Source organism: Oncorhynchus nerka, linkage group LG9a (assembly GCF_034236695.1).
Source record: "Oncorhynchus nerka isolate Pitt River linkage group LG9a, Oner_Uvic_2.0, whole genome shotgun sequence".
NCBI lineage: Eukaryota > Metazoa > Chordata > Actinopteri > Salmoniformes > Salmonidae > Oncorhynchus > Oncorhynchus nerka.
This window is the reverse complement of record NC_088404.1, coordinates 26,033,198-26,053,481: the sequence shown is the minus strand read 5'-3', so window position 1 is coordinate 26,053,481 and position 20,284 is coordinate 26,033,198. Positions and strand designations below refer to the sequence as shown.

Genomic DNA, 20,284 nt, shown 5'->3' with positions numbered 1-20,284 from the left:
CGAACAGCCATAGGAGCAACCTGGGTCTCAGCGGACACACCGCCCACAGTACCCTGTACTCACACACCTCACTGGGCAGACAGGAAGCCAGCCCAGAGACCACCAGCCTGAACTCTGAAGCTGTGCCACATTGAGACAAATGACAAAAAAAAGCATCTTGGGTCATCTGTGACTTGGGCTGTTTTGGGTTTTACGTTACAGCAATAAAGCATCTATTTTTTTTGCTGTTCTTGGAGCTGAAATGGAATGTGTTGGTATGTAGTGTAAGCCGTGCGTCTCACGGAATGCTCCTTGGCTCAGAGTTGTGATCAGCTCTACAGGATCAGGCCATGGGCATCTCTGCAGGCTGGCAGGGAAAGGGGCAGAGTTGGCAGAGAGATGGACCTGTGCCTTGTGTGCCACTGGCTTGGCACCAACCCCTATGTTGTCCTATATCATTGTCAGTTTTATACATACTGTTACGTTCCCCAGTTTATGTGTTGTAGTTTGTGTATTTTCATGTGTTTATTTTAGGAAATGGCTTCCTGAAATCCCTCAAGCAGCTGATTGGTCGACTCCATGGCTAATTGGAGAGCTGACCCCGCCCCCTCGTCAAGACGCAGCTGTCTCCAATTACCCATTCCTTCTGACGCTATATAAAAGCCAGTGTTCTGTTCAGGAGGAAGATCTTTTTGTAGAGATATTTGCTGGGAGGTCATTGCGGAGATTTTGCGAGAGAGATTTGCTGGGAGGTCATTGCAGAGATTTTGCTAGAGAGATTTTCTGGGAGGTCATTGCAGAGAGATTTTGATAGAGGTTGATTTTGCTGGGAGTTCATTGCTGGGAAGTTGGTATGTTTTGTGAGTTTGTTGCTCAGATAGAGCTTATTTGATGTCCTTTGTTTCTTAGTTTGTTTGTGAAATTGTTTAATATTCTGTTTCATTTCATTCGGCGCGCTCTAAGATGGCGTAGCAGTCGGACGTGTGTTTTGTCTTGTCCCGTCCTGTATAGTGTAAATATAGTTTTTTTCCTCTTTTTTTTCCGTATATATTTCGTACATATTTTAATCTCACTTCCCAACCACAGGCTGAATATACTCTCCTGCAACCCGCATCACCCAATGTGGTACGGATCTGCTTTTTCTATGCTTTAGAATCGGAACCCTCATCAGAAGCTAGCCGCTAACTAGCTACTAGCTAGCCACTGCTAGCGGTCTTCAACGCTAACTAGGACACCAGCGCGACATCTACCCAAAGCATATCAGACTGCTTTTTCTCTACCACATCTCCGGATTCCTACCGCAAGCTCTGAAGCTTTATACCGGATCATCGTAAATAGCTAGCTGCAATCCGAGTGGCTACTCCTGGCTAACGTCTCTGTCCCAGAGCAAGCACCAGTTAGCCTGGAGCTAGCCTCGAGCTAAGCCCATCTCCCGACTACCCGAAGAGGTCCAAAAATACCTAATTTGCCAATTGGCCTGGACCCTCTACTGACCCTCTACTGCCGACACGGAGCCCCGCCGATCCATCACGACTGGTCCGCCGACATAATCGTCCGAGGGGTTTCAACAGGCTTTTCCGCTGCGACATCGCCAAAGATCCATCTGCTGGCCAAGGCCCGCGAGCTTTCTGAATCGCTGTATCTCCAGCTCACCGCATGAAGAGGAATAAATAAACAGACTCACCCCATCGCGACGTCCCCCAAAGGTTAACTCTCTAGCCCTCGCTATCTCCCTGCTTGCTAATTCGGCCTGCTAACGGCTAGCTTGTCAAGCTCCGGTCCGCTAACTGCTACCTTGTCTAGCTCGGGCCTACGAACTGTTAGCTTGTTAGCACAGGCCTGCTAACCGTCTGTACCACCGCGTCCCAATCACTCTCTGACCCCATTTACTTTCTATCTCTTTTTGATTTTTAATTTGTTTATACCTTCCGGAAACCTGCCTCACCCAATGTGATACGGAATCGCTATTACTTTTACTCTTATTTTTATTTTTATGACACACTCAAGAACCTCCAGACGCTAACCAGCTAACTAGCTACAAGCTAGTTAGTCATTGTTAGTTAAAAAAAAAAAAAAAAAAAAAAAACCTGGATAACACTCGCCAGCCCCCTGCCCATCCACCGCTGCCCCTGGACACTGATCTCTTGGCTACATAGCTGACGACGCTGGACTGTCCATTAATCACGGTACTCCTTTCTGCTTGTTTGTCTTACCTGTCGGCCCCGTTGCCTAGTCAACGCCATTTTACCTGCTGTTTGTTGTGCTAGCGGATTAGCCTCGCCTACTGTTTTTAGCTAGCTTTCCAAATTCAACACCTGTGATTACTGTATGCCTCGCTGTATGTCTCTCTCAGATGTCAATATGCCTTGTATACTGTTGTTCAGGTTAGTTATAATTGTTTTAGTTCACAATGGAGCCCCTAGACCCACTCTGCATACCCCTGTTACCTCCTTTGTCCCACCTCCCACACATGCGGTGACCTCACCCATTACAACCAGCATGTCCAGAGATACAACCTGTCTCATCATCACCCAGTGCCTGGGCTTACCTCCGCTGTACCCGCACCCCACCATACCCCTGTCTGTGCATTATGCCCTGAATATATTCTACCATGCCCAGAAACCTGCTCCTCTTATCCTCTGCCCCCAACGCTCTAGGCGACCAGTTTTGATAGCCTTTAGCCGCACCCTCATACTACTCCTTCTCTGTTCCGCGGGTGATGTGGAGGTAAACCCAGGCCCTGCATGTCCCCAGGTACCCTCATTTGTTGACTTCTGTGATCGAAAAGCCTTGGTTTTATGCATGTCAACATCAGAAGCCTCCTCCCTAAGTTTGTTTTACTCACTGCTTTAGCACACTCTGCTAACCCTGATGTCCTTGCCGTGTCTGAATCCTGGCTCAGGAAGGCCACCAAAAATTCAGAGATTTCCATACCAAACTATAACATCTTCCGTCAAGATAGAACTACCAAAGGGGGCGGAGTTGCAGTCTACTGCAGAGATAGCCTGCAAAGTAACGTCATACTTTCCAGGTCCATACCCAAACAGTTCGAACTACTAATTTTGAAAATTACCCTCTCCAGAAATAAGTCTCTCACTGTTGCCGCCTGCTACCGGCCACCCTCAGCTCCCAGCTGTGCCCTGGACACCATTTGTGAATTGGTCGCCCCCCATCTAGCTTCAGAGTTTGTTCTGTTAGGTGACCTAAACTGGGATATGCTTAACACCCCGGCAGTCCTACAATGTAAGCTAGATGCCCTCAATCTCACTCAAATCATCAAGGAACCCACCAGGTACAACCCTAACTCTGTAAACAAGGGCACCCTCATAGACGTCATCCTGACCAACTGGCCCTCCAAATACACCTCCGCTGTCTTCAACCAGGATCTCAGCGATCACTGCCTCATTGCCTGTATCCGCCACGGAGCCGCAGTCAAACGACCACCCTCATCACTGTCAAACGCTCCCTAAAACACTTCTGTGAGCAGGCCTTTCTAATCGACCTGGCCCGGGTATCCTGGAAGGACATTGACCTCATCCCGTCAGTTGAGGATGCCTGGTCATTCTTTAAAAGTAACTTCCTCACCATTTTAGATAAGCATGCTCCGTTCAAAAAATGCAGAACCAAGAACAGATACAGCCCTTGGTTCACTCCAGACCTGACTGCCCTCGACCAGCACAAAAACATCCTGTGGCGGACTGCAATAGCATCGAATAGCCCCGTGATATGCAACTGTTCAGGGAAGTCAGGAACCAATACACGCAGTCAGTCAGGAAAGCTAAGGCCAGCTTCTTCAGGCAGAAGTTTGCATCCTGTAGCTCCAACTCCAAAAAGTTCTGGGACACTGTGAAGTCCATGGAGAACAAGAGTACCTCCTCCCAGCTGCCCACTGCACTGAGGCTAGGTAACACGGTCTCCACCGATAAATCCACGATTATCGAAAGCTTCAATAAGCACTTCTCAACGGCTGGCCATGCCTTCCGCCTGGCTACTCCAACCTCGGCCAACAGCTCCGCCCCCCGCAGCTCCTCGCCCAAGCCTCTCCAGGTTCTCCTTTACCCAAATCCAGATAGCAGATGTTCTGAAAGAGCTGCAAAACCTAGACCCGTACAAATCAGCTGGGCTTGACAATCTGGACCCTCTATTTCTGAAACTATCTGCCGCCATTGTCGCAACCCCTATTACCAGCCTGTTCAACCTCTCTTTCATATCGTCTGAGATCCCCAAGGATTGAAAGCTGCCGCAGTCATCCCCTCTTCAAAGGGGGAGACACCCTGGACCCAAACTGCTATAGACCTATATCCATCCTGCCCTGCCTATCTAAGGTCTTGAAAGCCAAGTCAACAAACAGGTCACTGACCATCTCGAATCCCACCGTACCTTCTCCGCTGTGCAATCTGGTTTCCGAGCCGGTCACGGGTGCACCTCAGCCACGCTCAAGGTACTAAACGATATCATAACCGCTATCGATAAAAGACAGTACTGTGCAGCCGTCTTCATCGACCTCGCCAAGGCTTTCGACTCTGTCAATCACCATATTCTTATCGGCAGACTCAATAGCCTCGGTTTCTCGGATGACTGCCTTGCCTGGTTCACCAATTACTTTGCAGACAGAGTTCAGTGTGTCAAATCGGAGGGCATGCTGTCCGGTCCTCTGGCAGTCTCTATGGGGGTGCCACAGGGTTCAATTCTCGGGCCGACTCTTTTCTCTGTATATATCAATGATGTTGCTCTTGCTGCGGGCGATTCCCTGATCCACCTCTACGCAGACGACACCATTCTATATACTTTCGGCCCGTCGTTGGACACTGTGCTATCTAACCTCCAAACGAGCTTCAATGCCATACAGCACTCCTTCCGTGGCCTCCAACTGCTCTTAAACGCGAGTAAAACCAAATGCATGCTTTTCAACCGATCGCTGCCTGCACCCGCATGCCCGACTAGCATCACCACCCTGGATGGTTCCGACCTTGAATATGTGGACATCTATAAGTACCTAGGTGTCTGGCTAGACTGCAAACTCTCCTTCCAGACTCACATCAAACATCTCCAATCGAAAATCAAATCAAGAGTCGGCTTTCTATACCGCAACAAAGCCTCCTTCACTCACGCCGCCAAGCTTACCCTAGTAAAACTGACTATCCTACCGATCCTCGATTTCGGCGATGTCATCTACAAAATGGCTTCCAACACTCTACTCAGCAAACTGGATGCAGTCTATCATAGTGCCATCCGTTTTGTCACCAAAGCACCTTATACCACCCACCACTGCGACTTGTATGCTCTAGTCGGCTGGCCCTCGCTACATATTCGTCGCCAGACCCACTGGCTCCAGGTCATCTACAAGTCCATGCTAGGTAAAGCTCCGCCTTATCTCAGTTCACTGGTCACGATGGCAACACCCATCCGTAGCACACGCTCCAGCAGGTGTATCTCACTGATCATCCCTAAAGCCAACACCTCATTTGGCCGCCTTTCGTTCCAGTACTCTGCTGCCTGTGACTGGAATGAACTGCAAAAATCGCTGAAGTTGGAGACTTTTATCTCCCTCACCAACTTCAAACATCAGCTATCCGAGCAGCTAACCGATCGCTGCAGCTGTACATAGTCTATTGGTAAATAGCCCACCCATTTTCACCTACCTCATCCCCATACTGTTTTTATACTGTTTTTTTTATTTATTTTTTATTTACTTTTCTGCTCTTTTGCACACCAATATCTCTACCTGTACATGACCATCTGATCATTTATCACCCCAGTGTTAATCTGCAAAATTGTATTATTCGCCTACCTCCTCATGCCTTTTGCACACATTGTATATAGACTGCCCATTTTTTTCTACTGTGTTATTGACTTGTTAATTGCTTACTCCATGTGTAACTCTGTGTTGTCTGTTCACACTGCTATGCTTTATCTTGGCCAGGTCGCAGTTGCAAATGAGAACTTGTTCTCAACTAGCCTACCTGGTTAAATAAAGGTGAAATAAAAAAAATTGTTCCCAGGGGGGAAGGGGAAGGCACCTAGGGAGTGCATAGGCAAGAGGCCCACGGGCATACATATACCCGTAGCATATTCGCTGTCTAGGCACACTAGGTAAGACCTGGGCGGACCACCCCCTGTATTTTGGTTAGGGCACCAGGTGGTGCTAAATTAGGTAAGTATTGGTTAGGCAGGTAAGATAGAGAGGGGCTTTGAGATTTACTTTCTTTGCTTTGGTTCCGTCCAGCCCCTTTTCCCCATATTACCGTGTAAAGGAATAAAGTCCTTGTAAACGGTACCACATTCTGCTTGTCATTCTTACTCGCACCTACAGTCCATACCTTTTTCACTTCACGGAGAGTTTAATTGTAGCAGGGTGTTGCGTTCCCTCTTCATAGAGGCGTGCGTAACACATACTGTAGTGGACTTGATGGAAAATGGTCAATACAGGACTAAGATTGAATCCAACTACACCGACTCTGAGGCTCGTCGGATGTGGCAGGACTTGAAAACTATTATGGACTACAAAAGTAAACCCAGCCGCGAGCTGCCCAGTGACGCAAGCCTAACAGATGAGCTAAATGCCTTTTATGTTTGCTTTGAGGCAAGCAACACGGAAGCATGCATGAGAACATCAGTTGTTCCGGGCGACTGGATTACCAAGTGTACTCAAAGCATGCGCGAACCAACTGGCAAGTGTCTTCACTGACATTTTCAACTCTCCCTCATCTATTCTGTAATACCTACATGTTTCAAACAGACCACCATAGTCCCTGTGCCCAAGATAGTGAAGGTAACCTGCCTAAATGATTACCGCCCCGTAGCACTCACGTCTGTAGCCATGAAGTGCTTTGAAAGGCTGGTTTTGGCTCACATCAACACCATCATGCCGGAAACCCTGGGACACCTCAGGAGTGCGTGCTTAGTCACCTCCTGTACTCCCTGTTCACCCACGATTGCATGGCCAAGCACGACTCCCATCACCATTATAAAGTTTGCTGATGACACAACAGTGGTAGGCCTGATCACTGACAACGATGAGACAGCCTATAGGGAGGCGGTCAAAGACCTGGCAGTGTGGTGCCAGGACAACAACCTCTCCCTCAATGTGAACAAGACAAAGAGCTGATCGTAGACTATAGGAAAAGGAGGGCCGAACAAGTCCCCATTAACATACATGGGTCAGAAATGGAGGGGGTCGAAAGTTTCAAGTTTCTTGGTGTCCACATCACCAACCAACGATCATGGTCCAAACACACCAAGACAGTTGTGAAGAGGGCATGACAACACCTTTCCCCCCTCAGGAGACTGAAAAGATTTGGCATGGGTCCCCAGATCCTCAAAAAGTTCTACAGCTGCACCATCGAGAGCATCCTGACCGGTTGCATCACCGCCTGGTATGGCAACTGCTCGGCGTCTGACCGTAAGGCACTACAGAGAGTAGTGCGTACGGCCCAGTACATCACTGGGGCCAAGCTTCCTGACATCCAGGACCTATATGCTAAGCATGTCAGAGTAAGGCCCAAAACATTGTCAGAGACTCCAGCCATAGTCATAGGCTGTTCTCTCTGCTACCGTATGGCAAGCGGTACCAGAGCGCCAAGTCTAGGACCAAAAGGCTCCTTAACAGCTTCTACCCCCAAGCCATAAGACTGCTGAACAATTAATAAATGGCCACCTGGACTATTTACATTGACCCCCCTCTTTGTTTTTAAACTGCTGCTACTCACTGTTTATTATCTATGAATAGTCACTTTACAAATTACCTCGACTAACCTGTACCCCCGCACATTGACTCGGTACCGGTACCCCCTGTATATAGCTTCGTTATTGATATGTAATTTTCTTGTGTTACTTTTTGATAAAACATTTTTTACTTTAGTTTATTTTGTAAATATTTTAATAACTCTATTTCTCGAACTGCATTGTAAGTAAGCATTTCACGGATAGGTCTACACTGTTTGTGTTCGGCACATGTGACAAATATCATTTTATTTTATTTGGTGTGTATTTCCTGTTTGTGTTTACTGAATGCTAAGCTTATATGGATAATATGTCATATTGTAATACCTGCCAACGTGTGTTACAAAATGGTATTAAGGCGCATTAGTACCCTCACATAACCACTGGCTGTTTTCCTGGGGGGGTTGTACAATTATAAAACCAAACTGGTTCTGTCTAATAAATCAAATCAAATTAAATGTATTTATATAGCCCTTCTTACATCAGCTGATATATCAAAGTGCTGTACAGAAACCCAGCCTAAAACCCCAAACAGCAAGCAATGCAGGTGTAGAAGCACGATGGCTAGGAAAAACTCCCTAGAAAGGCCAAAAACCTAGAGAGGAACCAGGCTATGAGGGGTGGCCAGTCCTCTTCTGGTTGTGCCGGGTGGAGATTATAACAGAACATGGCCAAGATGTTCAAATGTTCATAGGTGACCAGCATGGTCAAGTAATAGTAATCACGGTGAACAGGTCAGGGTTCCATAGTCGCAGGCAGAACAGTTGAAACTGGAGCAGCAGCATGGCCAGGTGAACAGGTCAGGGTTCCATAGTCGCAGGCAGAACAGTTGAAACTGGAGCAGCAGCATGGCCAGGTGAACAGGTCAGGGTTCCATAGTCGCAGGCAGAACATTTGAAACTGGAGTAGCAGCACGGCCAGGTGAACAGGTCAGGGTTCCATAGTCGCAGGCAGAACAGTTGAAACAGGAGTAGCAGCACGGCCAGGTTGACCCAGTTTCATGTCAGTTTCATGTCAACCCCCCCTCGACGCGTACACACACACACAGTATTCCAGTGTCCATTCATGCCCCTTTGTCCTTTTCACTCCCCTGGAAAAAAAGGTTCAACAAAATGGTGACAGAGTAATGGGTCAGTGCAGAAAAATCTCCCAGGGTCCTATTTGTGTGTGACTCGCAGCCTGTTTCCTTCCATCCCTCTATCTGCAGTCTGCTGCCATTTAAGGGCAATCTGGATGAAGAACAAAAGCACTTTCTAACCAGCTGTTAACACACCAGGAATAGAGAGATCATGAGCCAGGCCAGAGATAAAGGTGAAACACACACACACAGGGTTTGTTTGCAGCCCTCATTTGCCTGCTCCTAAAATGATAAATTGTTATTTCAAAGCCCCTAGTTCTATTTAGCTGAACTGATTTTATCTCGCAATGCTGTTTAGTGTTCCGGACCCACTGTGTTTAGCAAAGCACCATGGGAGAAGCAGTGTGTGAGTGCGTGTGTCTGACCGTGTGTGTGCGTGTGTGTCCGTAAGGCACAGCAGCTTGCCGAGTCTGTGCTAGATGACATTAAGAACATGGAGAGGGAACGTGGGGGGTGGAGGAGGGAGGGGGAGATGTGGAGGGGGGTTAAGTGACCAGCAGAGGGATAGAGCTCTGTGCTCAACTGCACTGTGAAGGTCAGCCTTCTAGGGAGCATCGCAGCTCTGGACACAGGCCATCTATCTACTCTCTTCATAGACTCTCTCCTTGAAGAGGACTGCGATGAGGGTGGGGGAGATGTGGAGGGGGGTTAAGTGACCAGCAGAGGGATAGAGCTCTGTGCTCAACTGCACTGTGAAGGTCAGCCCTCTAGGGAGCATCGCAGCTCTGGACACAGGCCATCTATCTACTCTCTCTTCATATTCTCTCTCCTTGAAGAGGACTGCGATGAGGGTGGGGGAGATGTGGAGGGGGTTAAGTGACCAGCAGAGGGATAGAGCTCTGTGCTCAACTGCACTGTGAAGGTCAGCCCTCTAGGGAGCATCGCAGCTCTGGACACAGGCCATCTATCTACTCTCTCTTCATAGACTCTCTCCTTGAAGAGGACTGCGATGGAGCGGAGCTGGGTTTTCTTTTGAAAAGTCCCTAATTTAATCTGATTTCATATTTACTTTTCTTCCATGGTCCATTGTGTGGCAGGAAGGAATGTGCCAGACTGCATGGACCAAGGACACTGGCCATGTTTTGTTTTCTACTCAGAGTCTACTACAGTCACAAAAGCAGTCTTGTTAATTTTGTCTTGAATGAACTTGACTGGGAAGGGATTGGGGTTCAAAATTAATGTGAGACAAATATGCATTTCTGATAAAGCTGGTAGTCTTCAGTCTATGTCCTAAATTCTTCAGTGTTTACCACATACTTCATTGGATTACTACAGTGAAGCTATTTTGGATCTCATACAGTGAACAACACACAGAGCATTATGTAGAGAACCAACTAAAGTTTCGGCCATATGTTCCTCATCAAATCGAGCCAGAAGCACAGACATACACTTAACTTTTCCTTTTCAACACATCGTGTACATATTTTCCCTGTTCCCTTGGTGGTCATTCTCTCTCAAGAGGACTCTTAAGTCTTTTCTGTGTGTATACATTTGCACAATAAAACGTCTCACTTATCGTAGGATCTCTTTGAAAAGTTGGCACATCTGCGGCAAAATATGAGATCCTCGACTCCGAGACATCAAAAGAAAGTAATTGTTCCCTTCATCCTCCTCATCCTCTCCCTCCTTTGTTGCAGTCTCTCTTCCTGCCCCCTCTCCATTTCACCTTTCACTCACTTTTCCTGCACACCCCCTCTCTATCTCACTGACGCAATCTTCCTGCTCTCTCCTCACTGTTGTTTCCTCACAATTCTCCACAAAATAACAGGAACTTGGCTCAGAGCATCAGTACTGGCAGGCTCTTCCTGTCTAACCCCCCTAAAGACATGTACCTATTCAGAGAGCCAGGATGAAAACAACAATGTCATGTCCAGCTGGTCCCAGAATGCCTGGCTGGGAGGTTTGACGGTTCTGTCATTCACCAACTGTTTGAGCCATCCTCCTTTTCCTCAACAGCCCCTAAAAATAGTGGCACACATTTTCAGGCTGGTATTGTTTTCAGGCCATGACGAATGAGCCTATCTCCTCACAAACTATACTGACAACAACTTCTACACGTACAAAATCAATCGTTTTACACAATTCAAAAGATCCTCAGTCAGTGGGTGAAAACTGGTTGAAATTGCAATATTTCAACTAGAAACTTATTTCAAACAGTTGGTCCAGTTTTTTCCAGTTCTGGGCAGAGAATCCAAATAACCAAAACAATGTCATCTTAAAAGTGCTTCCTGACCAGGTCCTTCCTGTTTTGCTCTGTGTTCTCCCTCCTCAGTGAGGTGGTGGCCAGCTGGAGCTTCCAGGAATGATGGGGCCAACCCACCGCAGCAGGCCCCCTCGCTGCACCTGACCCAGAATGGAGCTTAAGGTTTGGGTGGACGGGGTCCAGAGGGTCGTATGCGGGGTCACCGAGGCAACCACCTGCCAGGAAGTGGTCATCGCTCTGGCCCAGGCCATAGGTGAGCTCTGACCTATGACTCTTGACCAAGGCTTCAGGATGTTTGTTTTATGTGTGTTTGAAGTATAAAAAGTATTGGCATTTAAGCCTGAAGTAGGACTATACTTTGTTTTATGAATGTGCTTTGCCCTTCCTTAAGGATTGTATTGACATAGGGAGTAGTAGAATGATCATGTAATGCACCTCTATTTTAACCTATTTACCAGTGAGGCTTTGGTTACGTAGGCTACTGTCTTTGTCACCAAGCCAAAGTTGATTGACTGCGTACAATGTGGACTAGTGTGGACTAGTGGACAGTGAAGAAGATATACTGATTCTCAGTAATGTGTTGCTTGTTTATGAAATGGTGATGAATTAAACTCCCATTTTAATCAGGAGCCGTGTTAAAATTAGGCTTGCTGGAGAAAATGTAATAGCCTGTCGCTAATTGAAAATATGCATAATGAAATGAATAAATATGTGTTCCTCTCCTCCTGCCTACACCTCAACCTCTTGGTGCTGTAGTGAGAGATAGAGGATCTTAGTCAGAGGCTTTATTTGGATCATATTCCCCCTCCTCCATCCATCCCTCCCTCCCTTCATCCCTCCATCCATCCCCCTCTCTCTCAGTGAGAGAAGAGGAATGGAGCAGCCTGTATTGACATCACTTCCCACTATGTGGGGCAGGCGGGAGGAGGGAAAGTCTGACTCATCCTTCCATCGCTCGCCAGGAAGGGGAAAAGCAGAACCACTTATTGAAGCCCCATCTCCTCCTCTCCCCTGCCTCTCCTACTTTTTTCCCCCTCTTTTTTTAATTTTTAAACTTTTTCTCCCCAATTTCATGGTATCCAATTGTTTAGTAGCTACTATCTTGTCTCATCACTACAACTCCCGTACGGGCTCGGGAGAGACGAAGGTTGAAAGTCATGCGTCCTCCGATACACAACCCAACCAAGCCGCACTGCTTCTTAACACAGCGCCATCCAACCCAGAAGCCAGCCGCACAAATGTGTCGGAGGAAACACCGTGCACCTGGCATAAAGCTGATAATATTGAAATAAATCAAAATAAAGCTGAAATAAATCATTCTCTCTACTATCTGTCATTTCACATTCTTAAAATAAAGTGGTGATCCTAACTGACCTAAGACAGGGAATTTTTACTAGGATTAAATGTCAGGAATTGTGAAAAACTTAGATTAAATGTATTTGGCTAAGGTGTATGTAAACTTCCGACTTCAACTGTATGCTGACATACACAAAAAGCCGACATCTGAACTTGTCTTATCTGTTTTTTCAAGGCCGCACTGGGCGCTATACCCTGGTGGAGCAATGGCGAGACACAGAGCGCCACCTGGCCCCCCACGAGAGCCCAGTGGCCTCCATCAACACCTGGGGTCAGTATGCCGGTGACGTCCAGCTGATCCTGCACCGCACAGGCCCCTCCCTGACTGAACGCCCCCCTTCCGAGGGGCCCCCGCTTCGAGGCCCGGAACGCGGTCTCCACCGGCAGAGCCTCCCCCCACTTGCCAAGCTCCGCCACCCCAGTGAGCGCTCCCTCCGCCGCCGTGAGCCGCGCCGCAAGTCCCTCACCTTCTCTGGCAGGCCCCGGGGCCTCCGGGACATCCTGAGTGGAGGCCGGGCTTGGGAGGAGAGGGAGGCCGAGGCCAAACGACGTCTCCTACTCCAGGGGAACGGTGGGAACCAGAACCACCACCACCATGTAGCAGCCGAAGCGGTAGCCCCAGGGGGGGCAGTGTCCCCCGGCATGTGGGCCTGCCGCATGGATGACTTGGTCAGACTGGTGGGGCTCCAGCGAGAGACTCTGGGTGTGCTGGAGAACAGGCTGAAGGCCTATGAGGCTGAGCTGCAGACCTGTGGTGGGGGAGGGGGAGAAGGAGGGGGAGAGGAGGTAAGGGGAGCGGGAGGGCTGGTGGAGGAGATAGTGAGGCTGGAGAGACGACTGAGGAAGAACGAGGTGGAGATGGAGGAGGAGGAGTTCTGGGCCAGCGAGCTGCAGATTGAGCTGGAGAGCGAGAGGCAGCTAGAGGACAAGCTTGAGGAGCTAACGGGACGTCTGCAGGGCGCTAAAGTTGACCTGGGGGACAGGATGGTTCTGGTACAGGTAGGTTGGGCACACCTCAGATTTATGACTCATGGGCATTAGTTAGATATGTACAAGTGGCCTGGACACTATTATTGGTCACCTAAATTGTACGAAACTGCACTTGCACTGTTCCACTTTTGTACTAATGTATAGTTTCTTTAATGATCTCGAGGATGATGTGCTCCTGATGGTGTTTAATGTCCGTTTTTATGTGGTGAAGCCAAAGACACATTTCCACATTGCGTGGACAATAAAGTTTTTGTCATTCTAATTCTAATTCGAAATGTTACGATTTCTGTTGAATATGACATTGTTATAACCCCTTAACATTAAAGGTGTACAGGCACATTGCATCACCATTTTAAAGAGAGACAATGCCTGTCCTCTCTCTGAATGTCTCTCTATGCATTTCTATGCACTTCCATCTGTATTTAAGCCTGACTACCTACAAAACAGATGATGTGGCTAGGGTGCTGGGAAGCATATCTTCTCCTAACCACCTCTTACTCCTATTGGTCTCAAAATAAAACCTGTCTTTGTGTCAGGGTGTGGAAGCGGGTCTCGAGGAGGAGCGTCTGCGGTGGGAAAGACAGGAGACTCAGAGGGTGAGCGAGGTGGAGGCCAGGGCGCAGTTGCTTAGGGCCCGCACGGAGCTCAAGACCCAGGACAGACAAGCCGTCCAGCTAGAGAGCAGCTGCAGAGCCGTGGACAGGTCCCTGAGCCAGAGTAGCAAGAGAATGCAGGTCAGACACATGCATTGACATGCACGCACACACACACACACACACACACACACACAAAACACTGATGCATGACCGTACACATAAACAAATACACATAGAGACACATATACCGTGTTGAATGAACATACTGGTGGGCACACACACACCATGAGCAGATTGTTGGGGCATAACATGTAGCCCACCCACGCACCAGGAACAGATTACCAGTCAGTATGGCTGCAGATTATGGAAGTACAGATGGCAAAAAATATAGATTTATATCTTTGGTCAATCTGTATCTCCACTTCAGGACATGCAGCATGAGCTGGAGCAGCTGACCAAGGAGCTGAGACAGGTCAACCTGCAGCAGTTCATCCAGCAGACTGGCACCAAGGTCACCGTGCTGCCAGCCGAGCCCAGTGAGGATGAGGAGGAGACTACCCACACCGGACAGGGCACAGGTCATTTACTTCAAATGAGCTAGATGCATCGATCCTCTGTGTGGGTGCAGCCTCTTGCATTGTTCTGATCTGCAATATCTTTGGTTTTCACTACTGCTCGTGGTCATGTCATATTGCTGAGTCTCAGTTTATTCACCTTATTCATTGTAAGGCATAATAATCACATTATGTGATTCACTGCTGATCAATTAAACACAACCAATAACAAGCCTGTCCACACTGAACAAAGACAGGCAACTTCATGACATTGGCTATATCACTACCACTGTGCAGAAGGTGGATTATACATACCATTTCCCTCGTCGGGTGACATATCTGTGGAGCAAAAAATACTGTCAACCTTTAAATTAAATCATGCTGCCATCACGCAAATTAAATCATGCTGATTCATTTAATGACCATTTTTGCACAGATCTGGGATCTTTTGCATGACGAAAATGTAACCTTTTCATTCTGCTCTTCACTGCTCTGTCTGCCAGGTCACTTAGTCAGTCCCACTAAGGTTTTTCTACAGCAGTTATCATTTTCTATGTGACGTCCCTCTGCCTGCGGAGAGAGGATTACTCGGCTACAGAGAGCAAGAGCGCGAGCGAGCATTTGTTTCGCCCCCTCCAGTGGAACTTATGGTCTCCATGCCAACGGCTGCTAGCCGCCACCTCATCTCTCCCTCTCTCCCTCCGTCATCATATCCCTCCATCACTCTCTTACCATCTCATGCTCAGCTGTTTTTGTGATGGACTCAGTGGACTGTATCTCGCCTGCCAAGAGGCTAGGCTGGCCTGGCAGAGAGAACAGAGTTAGACAGAGAGCTAAGAACACTGTGAACACTGAGGCTTGTTAAAAGGCTTTGGGAGAGAACAAACTATTCAAGAGTCACCAGGTGGTCTTGGAAAACCTTTAAAGACCTTTGTATAAGACTTGAATTTGAAACGGGTTCTGAAGGTGTGTGTTAGTGCCTAATCAAATTGAATCAAATGTTATTTGTCATGTGCTGAATACAACAGTTGTAGACCTTACCGTGAAATGCTTACTTACAAGCCCTTATCCAGTTTTGAGAAAATAGAGTTAAGAAATATTTACTAAATACACTAAAGTAAAAAAATATATATAAAGATAACTGACACAATGAAATAACAATAATGAGGCTATGTACAGGGGGTACCGGTACTGTGTCAATATGCGGGGGTACAGGTTAGTTGAGGTCATTTGTACATGTAGGTAGAGGTAAAGTGACTAATAATAATTAGTGAGTAGCAGCAGTGTAAAAACAAACGGGGGGGGGTGTCAATGTAAATAGTCCGGGTGGCCATGTGATAAATTGTTCAGCAGTGTTATGGCCTGGGGGTAGAAGCTGTAAATGAGCCTTTTGGTCCTAGACTTGGCTCTCCGGTACTGCTTGCCGTGCGGTAGCAGAGAGAACAGTCTATGACTTGGGTGACTGGAGTCTTTGACAATTTTTTGGGCCTTCCTCTGACACCGCCTAGTATATAGGTCCTGGATGGCAGGAAGCTTGGCCCCAGTGATGTACTGGGCTGTACACCAGCAGAGGTGGCAGGTAGCCTAGTGGTTAGAGCGTTGGGCCAGTAACCGAAAGGTTGCTAGATCGAGTTCCCGAGCTGACAAGGTAAAAGTCTGTCGTTCTGCCCCTGAACAAGGCAGTTAACCCACTGTTCCCCTGGGTGGACGGGGTCCAGAGGGTCGTATGCGGGGTCACCGAGGCAACCACCTGCCAGGAAGTGGTCATCGCTCTACCCTCTGTAGCGCCTTACGTTTGGATGCCCAGCAGCTGCCATACCAGGCGGTGATGCAACCGGTCAGGATGCTCTCGATGGTGCAGCCATGTTAGAGACTGTAAAAAGACTGTGGTTTTATGCACTAAACCAGACCTTTTTAAAATATCCTCTATATCAACCCAGACAGCAGTACACCTTTAAATCCCCCCTCACCCAATTGTTTTTCCAGATCACTTTTCCAAATATGTTTTTATAACTGTATATTACCATGTGCTTATCATTACTTAACATTACCTCATGTGAATTTATATTAGTAGTCATGCTAATGGTTTTCAATTTTGTAAAGCTATTCGTTTAATGTTCATGTCCTTCTAATAACCTAGCAGGACATGTGTGTTGAATCAGTTAGAGCCCTCCATGTTTGGCCATTGAATCAACTGCAATGGCTGGTGTCCTGCATGGTTCAATGCTGACACCCTGTGGTCAGACCTAGTAATGCATGGAGGAACTCACATTTAAATCTGAGAAGTAGATTTGAAGGTAACAAATATCTAAAGCAAAATAAAGTAACAAATTATCTCTTTATCTTTCAGACTTGGTTCCTCTGTCCGGTTCCCTGAAGCGTCCAGTCTCCTCGATGCCCGGTCACCTTCGGGTCCTGCAAAGCCCGCTGACATCTGGCTTGAACCCAGAAGGGATCTACGTGTAAGAGGACACAGAGGGGGATATCTATGTTCCATGCCAGCTGGCCCCCTCACTACCAACCTAAAGGTAGCCTGCTTGGTAGTCTGGTCCCAAAACGGTTGTCTTTAGCCAACTCCTCTCCTATTCACTTCTTGTCAGGAGTTGGTTATATACAGATCTGGGATAAGACTAGCTCAAGGATGTAATAGCATGATACTTCAGTAACACTCTCCTGTCATGGATAAAGGACCTACACTTACACAGAGGATATGGCTAGAGGCCATTGTGTACAAGCACTCCTAGTCTCCCACATGGGACAGAACATGATGATTGCTCCAATGATGAAGGGAAGACTATGGGTAACCTACCTGACTGCAGGATGGGGCACTTAGCTTGGATGAACAGTGTAGAAAACATTAGGAACACCTGCTCTTTCCATGACATAGACTGATCAGGTGAATCCACGTGGAAGCTATGACCCCTTATTGATGTCACTTGTTAAATCCACTTCAATTAGTGTAGATGAAGGGGAGGAGACAGGTTAAAGAAGGATTTTTAATCCTTGAGGCAATTGAGACATGGATTGTGTAGGTGTCCATTCAGAGGGTGAATGGGCAAGATAAAAGATGTAAGTGCCTTTGAACGGGACGGGCTATGGTAGTAGGTGCCAGGCGCACCGGTTTGGGCATGTCAGGAACTGCAATGTTGCTGGGTTTTTCACGCTGAACAGTTTCCAGTCTGTATCAAGAATCGTCCACAACCCAAATGACATCCAGCCAACTTGACACAACTATGGGAAGCATTGGAGTCAACATGGGCCAGCCACATCTTGTAGAGTCCATGCCCTGACAAATTTAGGCTGTTCTGAGGGCAAAAGGGGTGCAACTCAATGTTAGTAAGGTGTTCCTAATGTTTGGTACACTCGATGTAGTTGAAATAGACAATATAGCAACAGACATAAGAACCATGTGTCATAGCCCAAATGGTTGCCTATCTATGGAAACCTTGTGACTAAAAGTGATGCGTAATTATCATCATCATCATCGCCATTATCATCATCATCATCATCATCACCGTTTTCACCCCTTTAAAGTGCAATTACTTTATTTTCATTTAAATGAATTAAGCTGTAATGTAGCTACATTTGGACTGCATTGAGTCATGGATGAGATGTCGATATGGTGGCCCTATGGGGCAAAGTAGCTTTTCATGGATTTCTGTTTCTGAAGCATTTACACTGTGTATTTATCATATCAAACTTTGACCCTCAGCTCACATCAACCAACATGCAGACTGTTTCTGCTCTGTTCTGATTTTCATTATACACTAGGTACAGTACAACATACAACCAGTGGTTCAAGGTTTTATTACTGAAGAAAGGATAGATGGTAACCTATGTGTCCATAAGTGTTAATATGTCAATTATTGTCAATAAATTGATATGTCATATGCGATATGTCAATTATTGTCAATGCATATTTCATATACAGTGCATTCGGAAAGTATTCAGACTCCTTTACTTTTTCCACATTTTGTTACGTTACAGCCTTATTCTAAATGGATTAAATAAAACCTTTTCCTCAGCAATCTACACACAACACCCCATGATGACAAAGCAAAAACAGGTTTGACCCTTTGCTATGAGACTCAAAATTGATCTCAGGTGTATCCTGTTCCTATTGATCATCCATGAGATGTTTCTACAACTTCATTATAGTCCACCTGTGGTAAATTCAATTGATTCGACATGATTTGGAAAGGCACACACCTCTTTATATAAGGTCCCACAGTTGATAGTGCATTTCAGCAAAAATCAAGCCATGAGGTCAAAGGAATTGTCCGTAGAGCTCCGAGACAGGATTGTGTCGAGGCACGGATCTGGGGAAGGGTACCAAAACATTCTGCAGCATCCCCAGGAACACAGTTGCCTCCATTAATCTTATCAAATGAAATTGTATTTGTCATATGCGCCGAATACAACAGTGAAACGCTTACTTACAAGCACTTAACCAACAATGTAGTTTTAAGAAAATACCTAAACAAAAGTAAGAAATAAAAGTAAGAAATAATTAAAGAGCAGCAGTAAAATAACAATAGCGAGGCTATATAAAAGGGGTACCGGTACAGAGTCAATGTGCGGGGACACCGGATAGTCAAGATAATTGAGGTAATATGTACATGAAGGTAGAGTTATTAAAGTGACTATGCATAGATAATAACAGAGAGTAGCAGCAGCATAGAAGAGGGAGGCAATGCAAATAGTCTGGGTATCCATTTGATTAGATGTTCAGGAGTCTTATGGCTTGGGGGTAGAAGCTGTTTAGAAGCCTCTTTGACCTAGACTTGCCGCTTACCGTGCGGTAGCAGAGAGAACAGTCTATGACTAGGGTGGTTGGAGTCTTTGACAACAAAAAAATCTGAAATGGAAGAAGTTTGGAACCAGCAAGACTCTTCCTAGAGCTGGCCGCCCAGCCAAGCTGAGCAATCGGGGGAGAAGGGCCTTGGTCAGGGAGGTGACCCGAGAACCCGATGGTCACTCTGACAGAGCTCTAGAGATCCTCTGTGGAGATGGGAGAGCCTTCCAGAAGGACAACTATCTCTGCAGCACTCCACCAATCGGGCCTTAATGGTAGAGTGGCCAGACGTAAGCAACTCCTAAGTCGGGATATAGGCAAAGATGAACGAATGAATGGTGGAACAAACTCCCTCACGACGCCAAGACAGCGGAGTCAATCACCACCTTCCGGAGACACCTGAAACCCCACCTCTTTCAGGAATACCTAGGATAGGATAAAGTAATCCTTCTCACCCCCCTTAAAAGATTTAGATGCACTATTGTAAAGTGGCTGTTCCACTGGATGTCTTAAGGTGAACGCACCAATTTGTAAGTCGCTCTGGATAAGAGCGTCTGCTAAATGACTTAAATGTAAATGTAAATGTAAATTAACGGAGCAAAGTACAGAGAGATCCTTGATGAAAATCTGCTCCAGAGCACTTAGGACCTCAGACTGGGGGCGAAGGTTCACCTTCCAACAAGACAACGACCCTAAGCACACAGCCAAGACAATGCAGGAGTCGCTTCGGTACAAGTCTCTGAACGTCCTTGAGTGGCCCAGCCAGAGCCCAGACTTGAACCCGAACTAATAACTTTGGAGAGACCTGAAAATAGCTGTGCAGCGACGCTCCCCATCCAACCTGAAAGAGCTTGAAAGGATCTGCAGAGAGGAATGGGAGAAACTCCCCAAATACAGGTGTGCCAAACTTGTAGTGTCATATCCAAGAAGACACGAGCCTGCCAAAGGTGC

The 20,284-nt window shown here is 46.9% G+C and overlaps 1 protein-coding gene across 2 annotated transcripts in view; it reads left to right on the top strand.

The window, feature by feature from the left end:
* LOC115134856 (ras association domain-containing protein 8-like) overlaps nt 1-18,484 on the top strand; it is a 30,164-nt gene extending 11,680 nt beyond the window's left edge. The window contains exons 2-6 of one of the 2 annotated variants that reach the window (XM_029669028.2): nt 11,112-11,295; nt 12,574-13,397; nt 13,925-14,122; nt 14,412-14,562; nt 16,889-18,484. In XM_029669028.2, the coding sequence (XP_029524888.1) occupies nt 11,193-11,295; nt 12,574-13,397; nt 13,925-14,122; nt 14,412-14,562; nt 16,889-17,004 (1,392 nt within the window). In that variant the 5' untranslated portion in view covers nt 11,112-11,192 and the 3' untranslated portion in view covers nt 17,005-18,484. Of the gene's footprint in view, nt 1-11,111; nt 11,296-12,573; nt 13,398-13,924; nt 14,123-14,411; nt 14,603-16,888 lie in introns of both variants that reach the window. The other variant, XM_065022455.1, reaches the window with a different exon arrangement.
* Nucleotides 18,485-20,284: the final 1,800 nt, after the last annotated feature.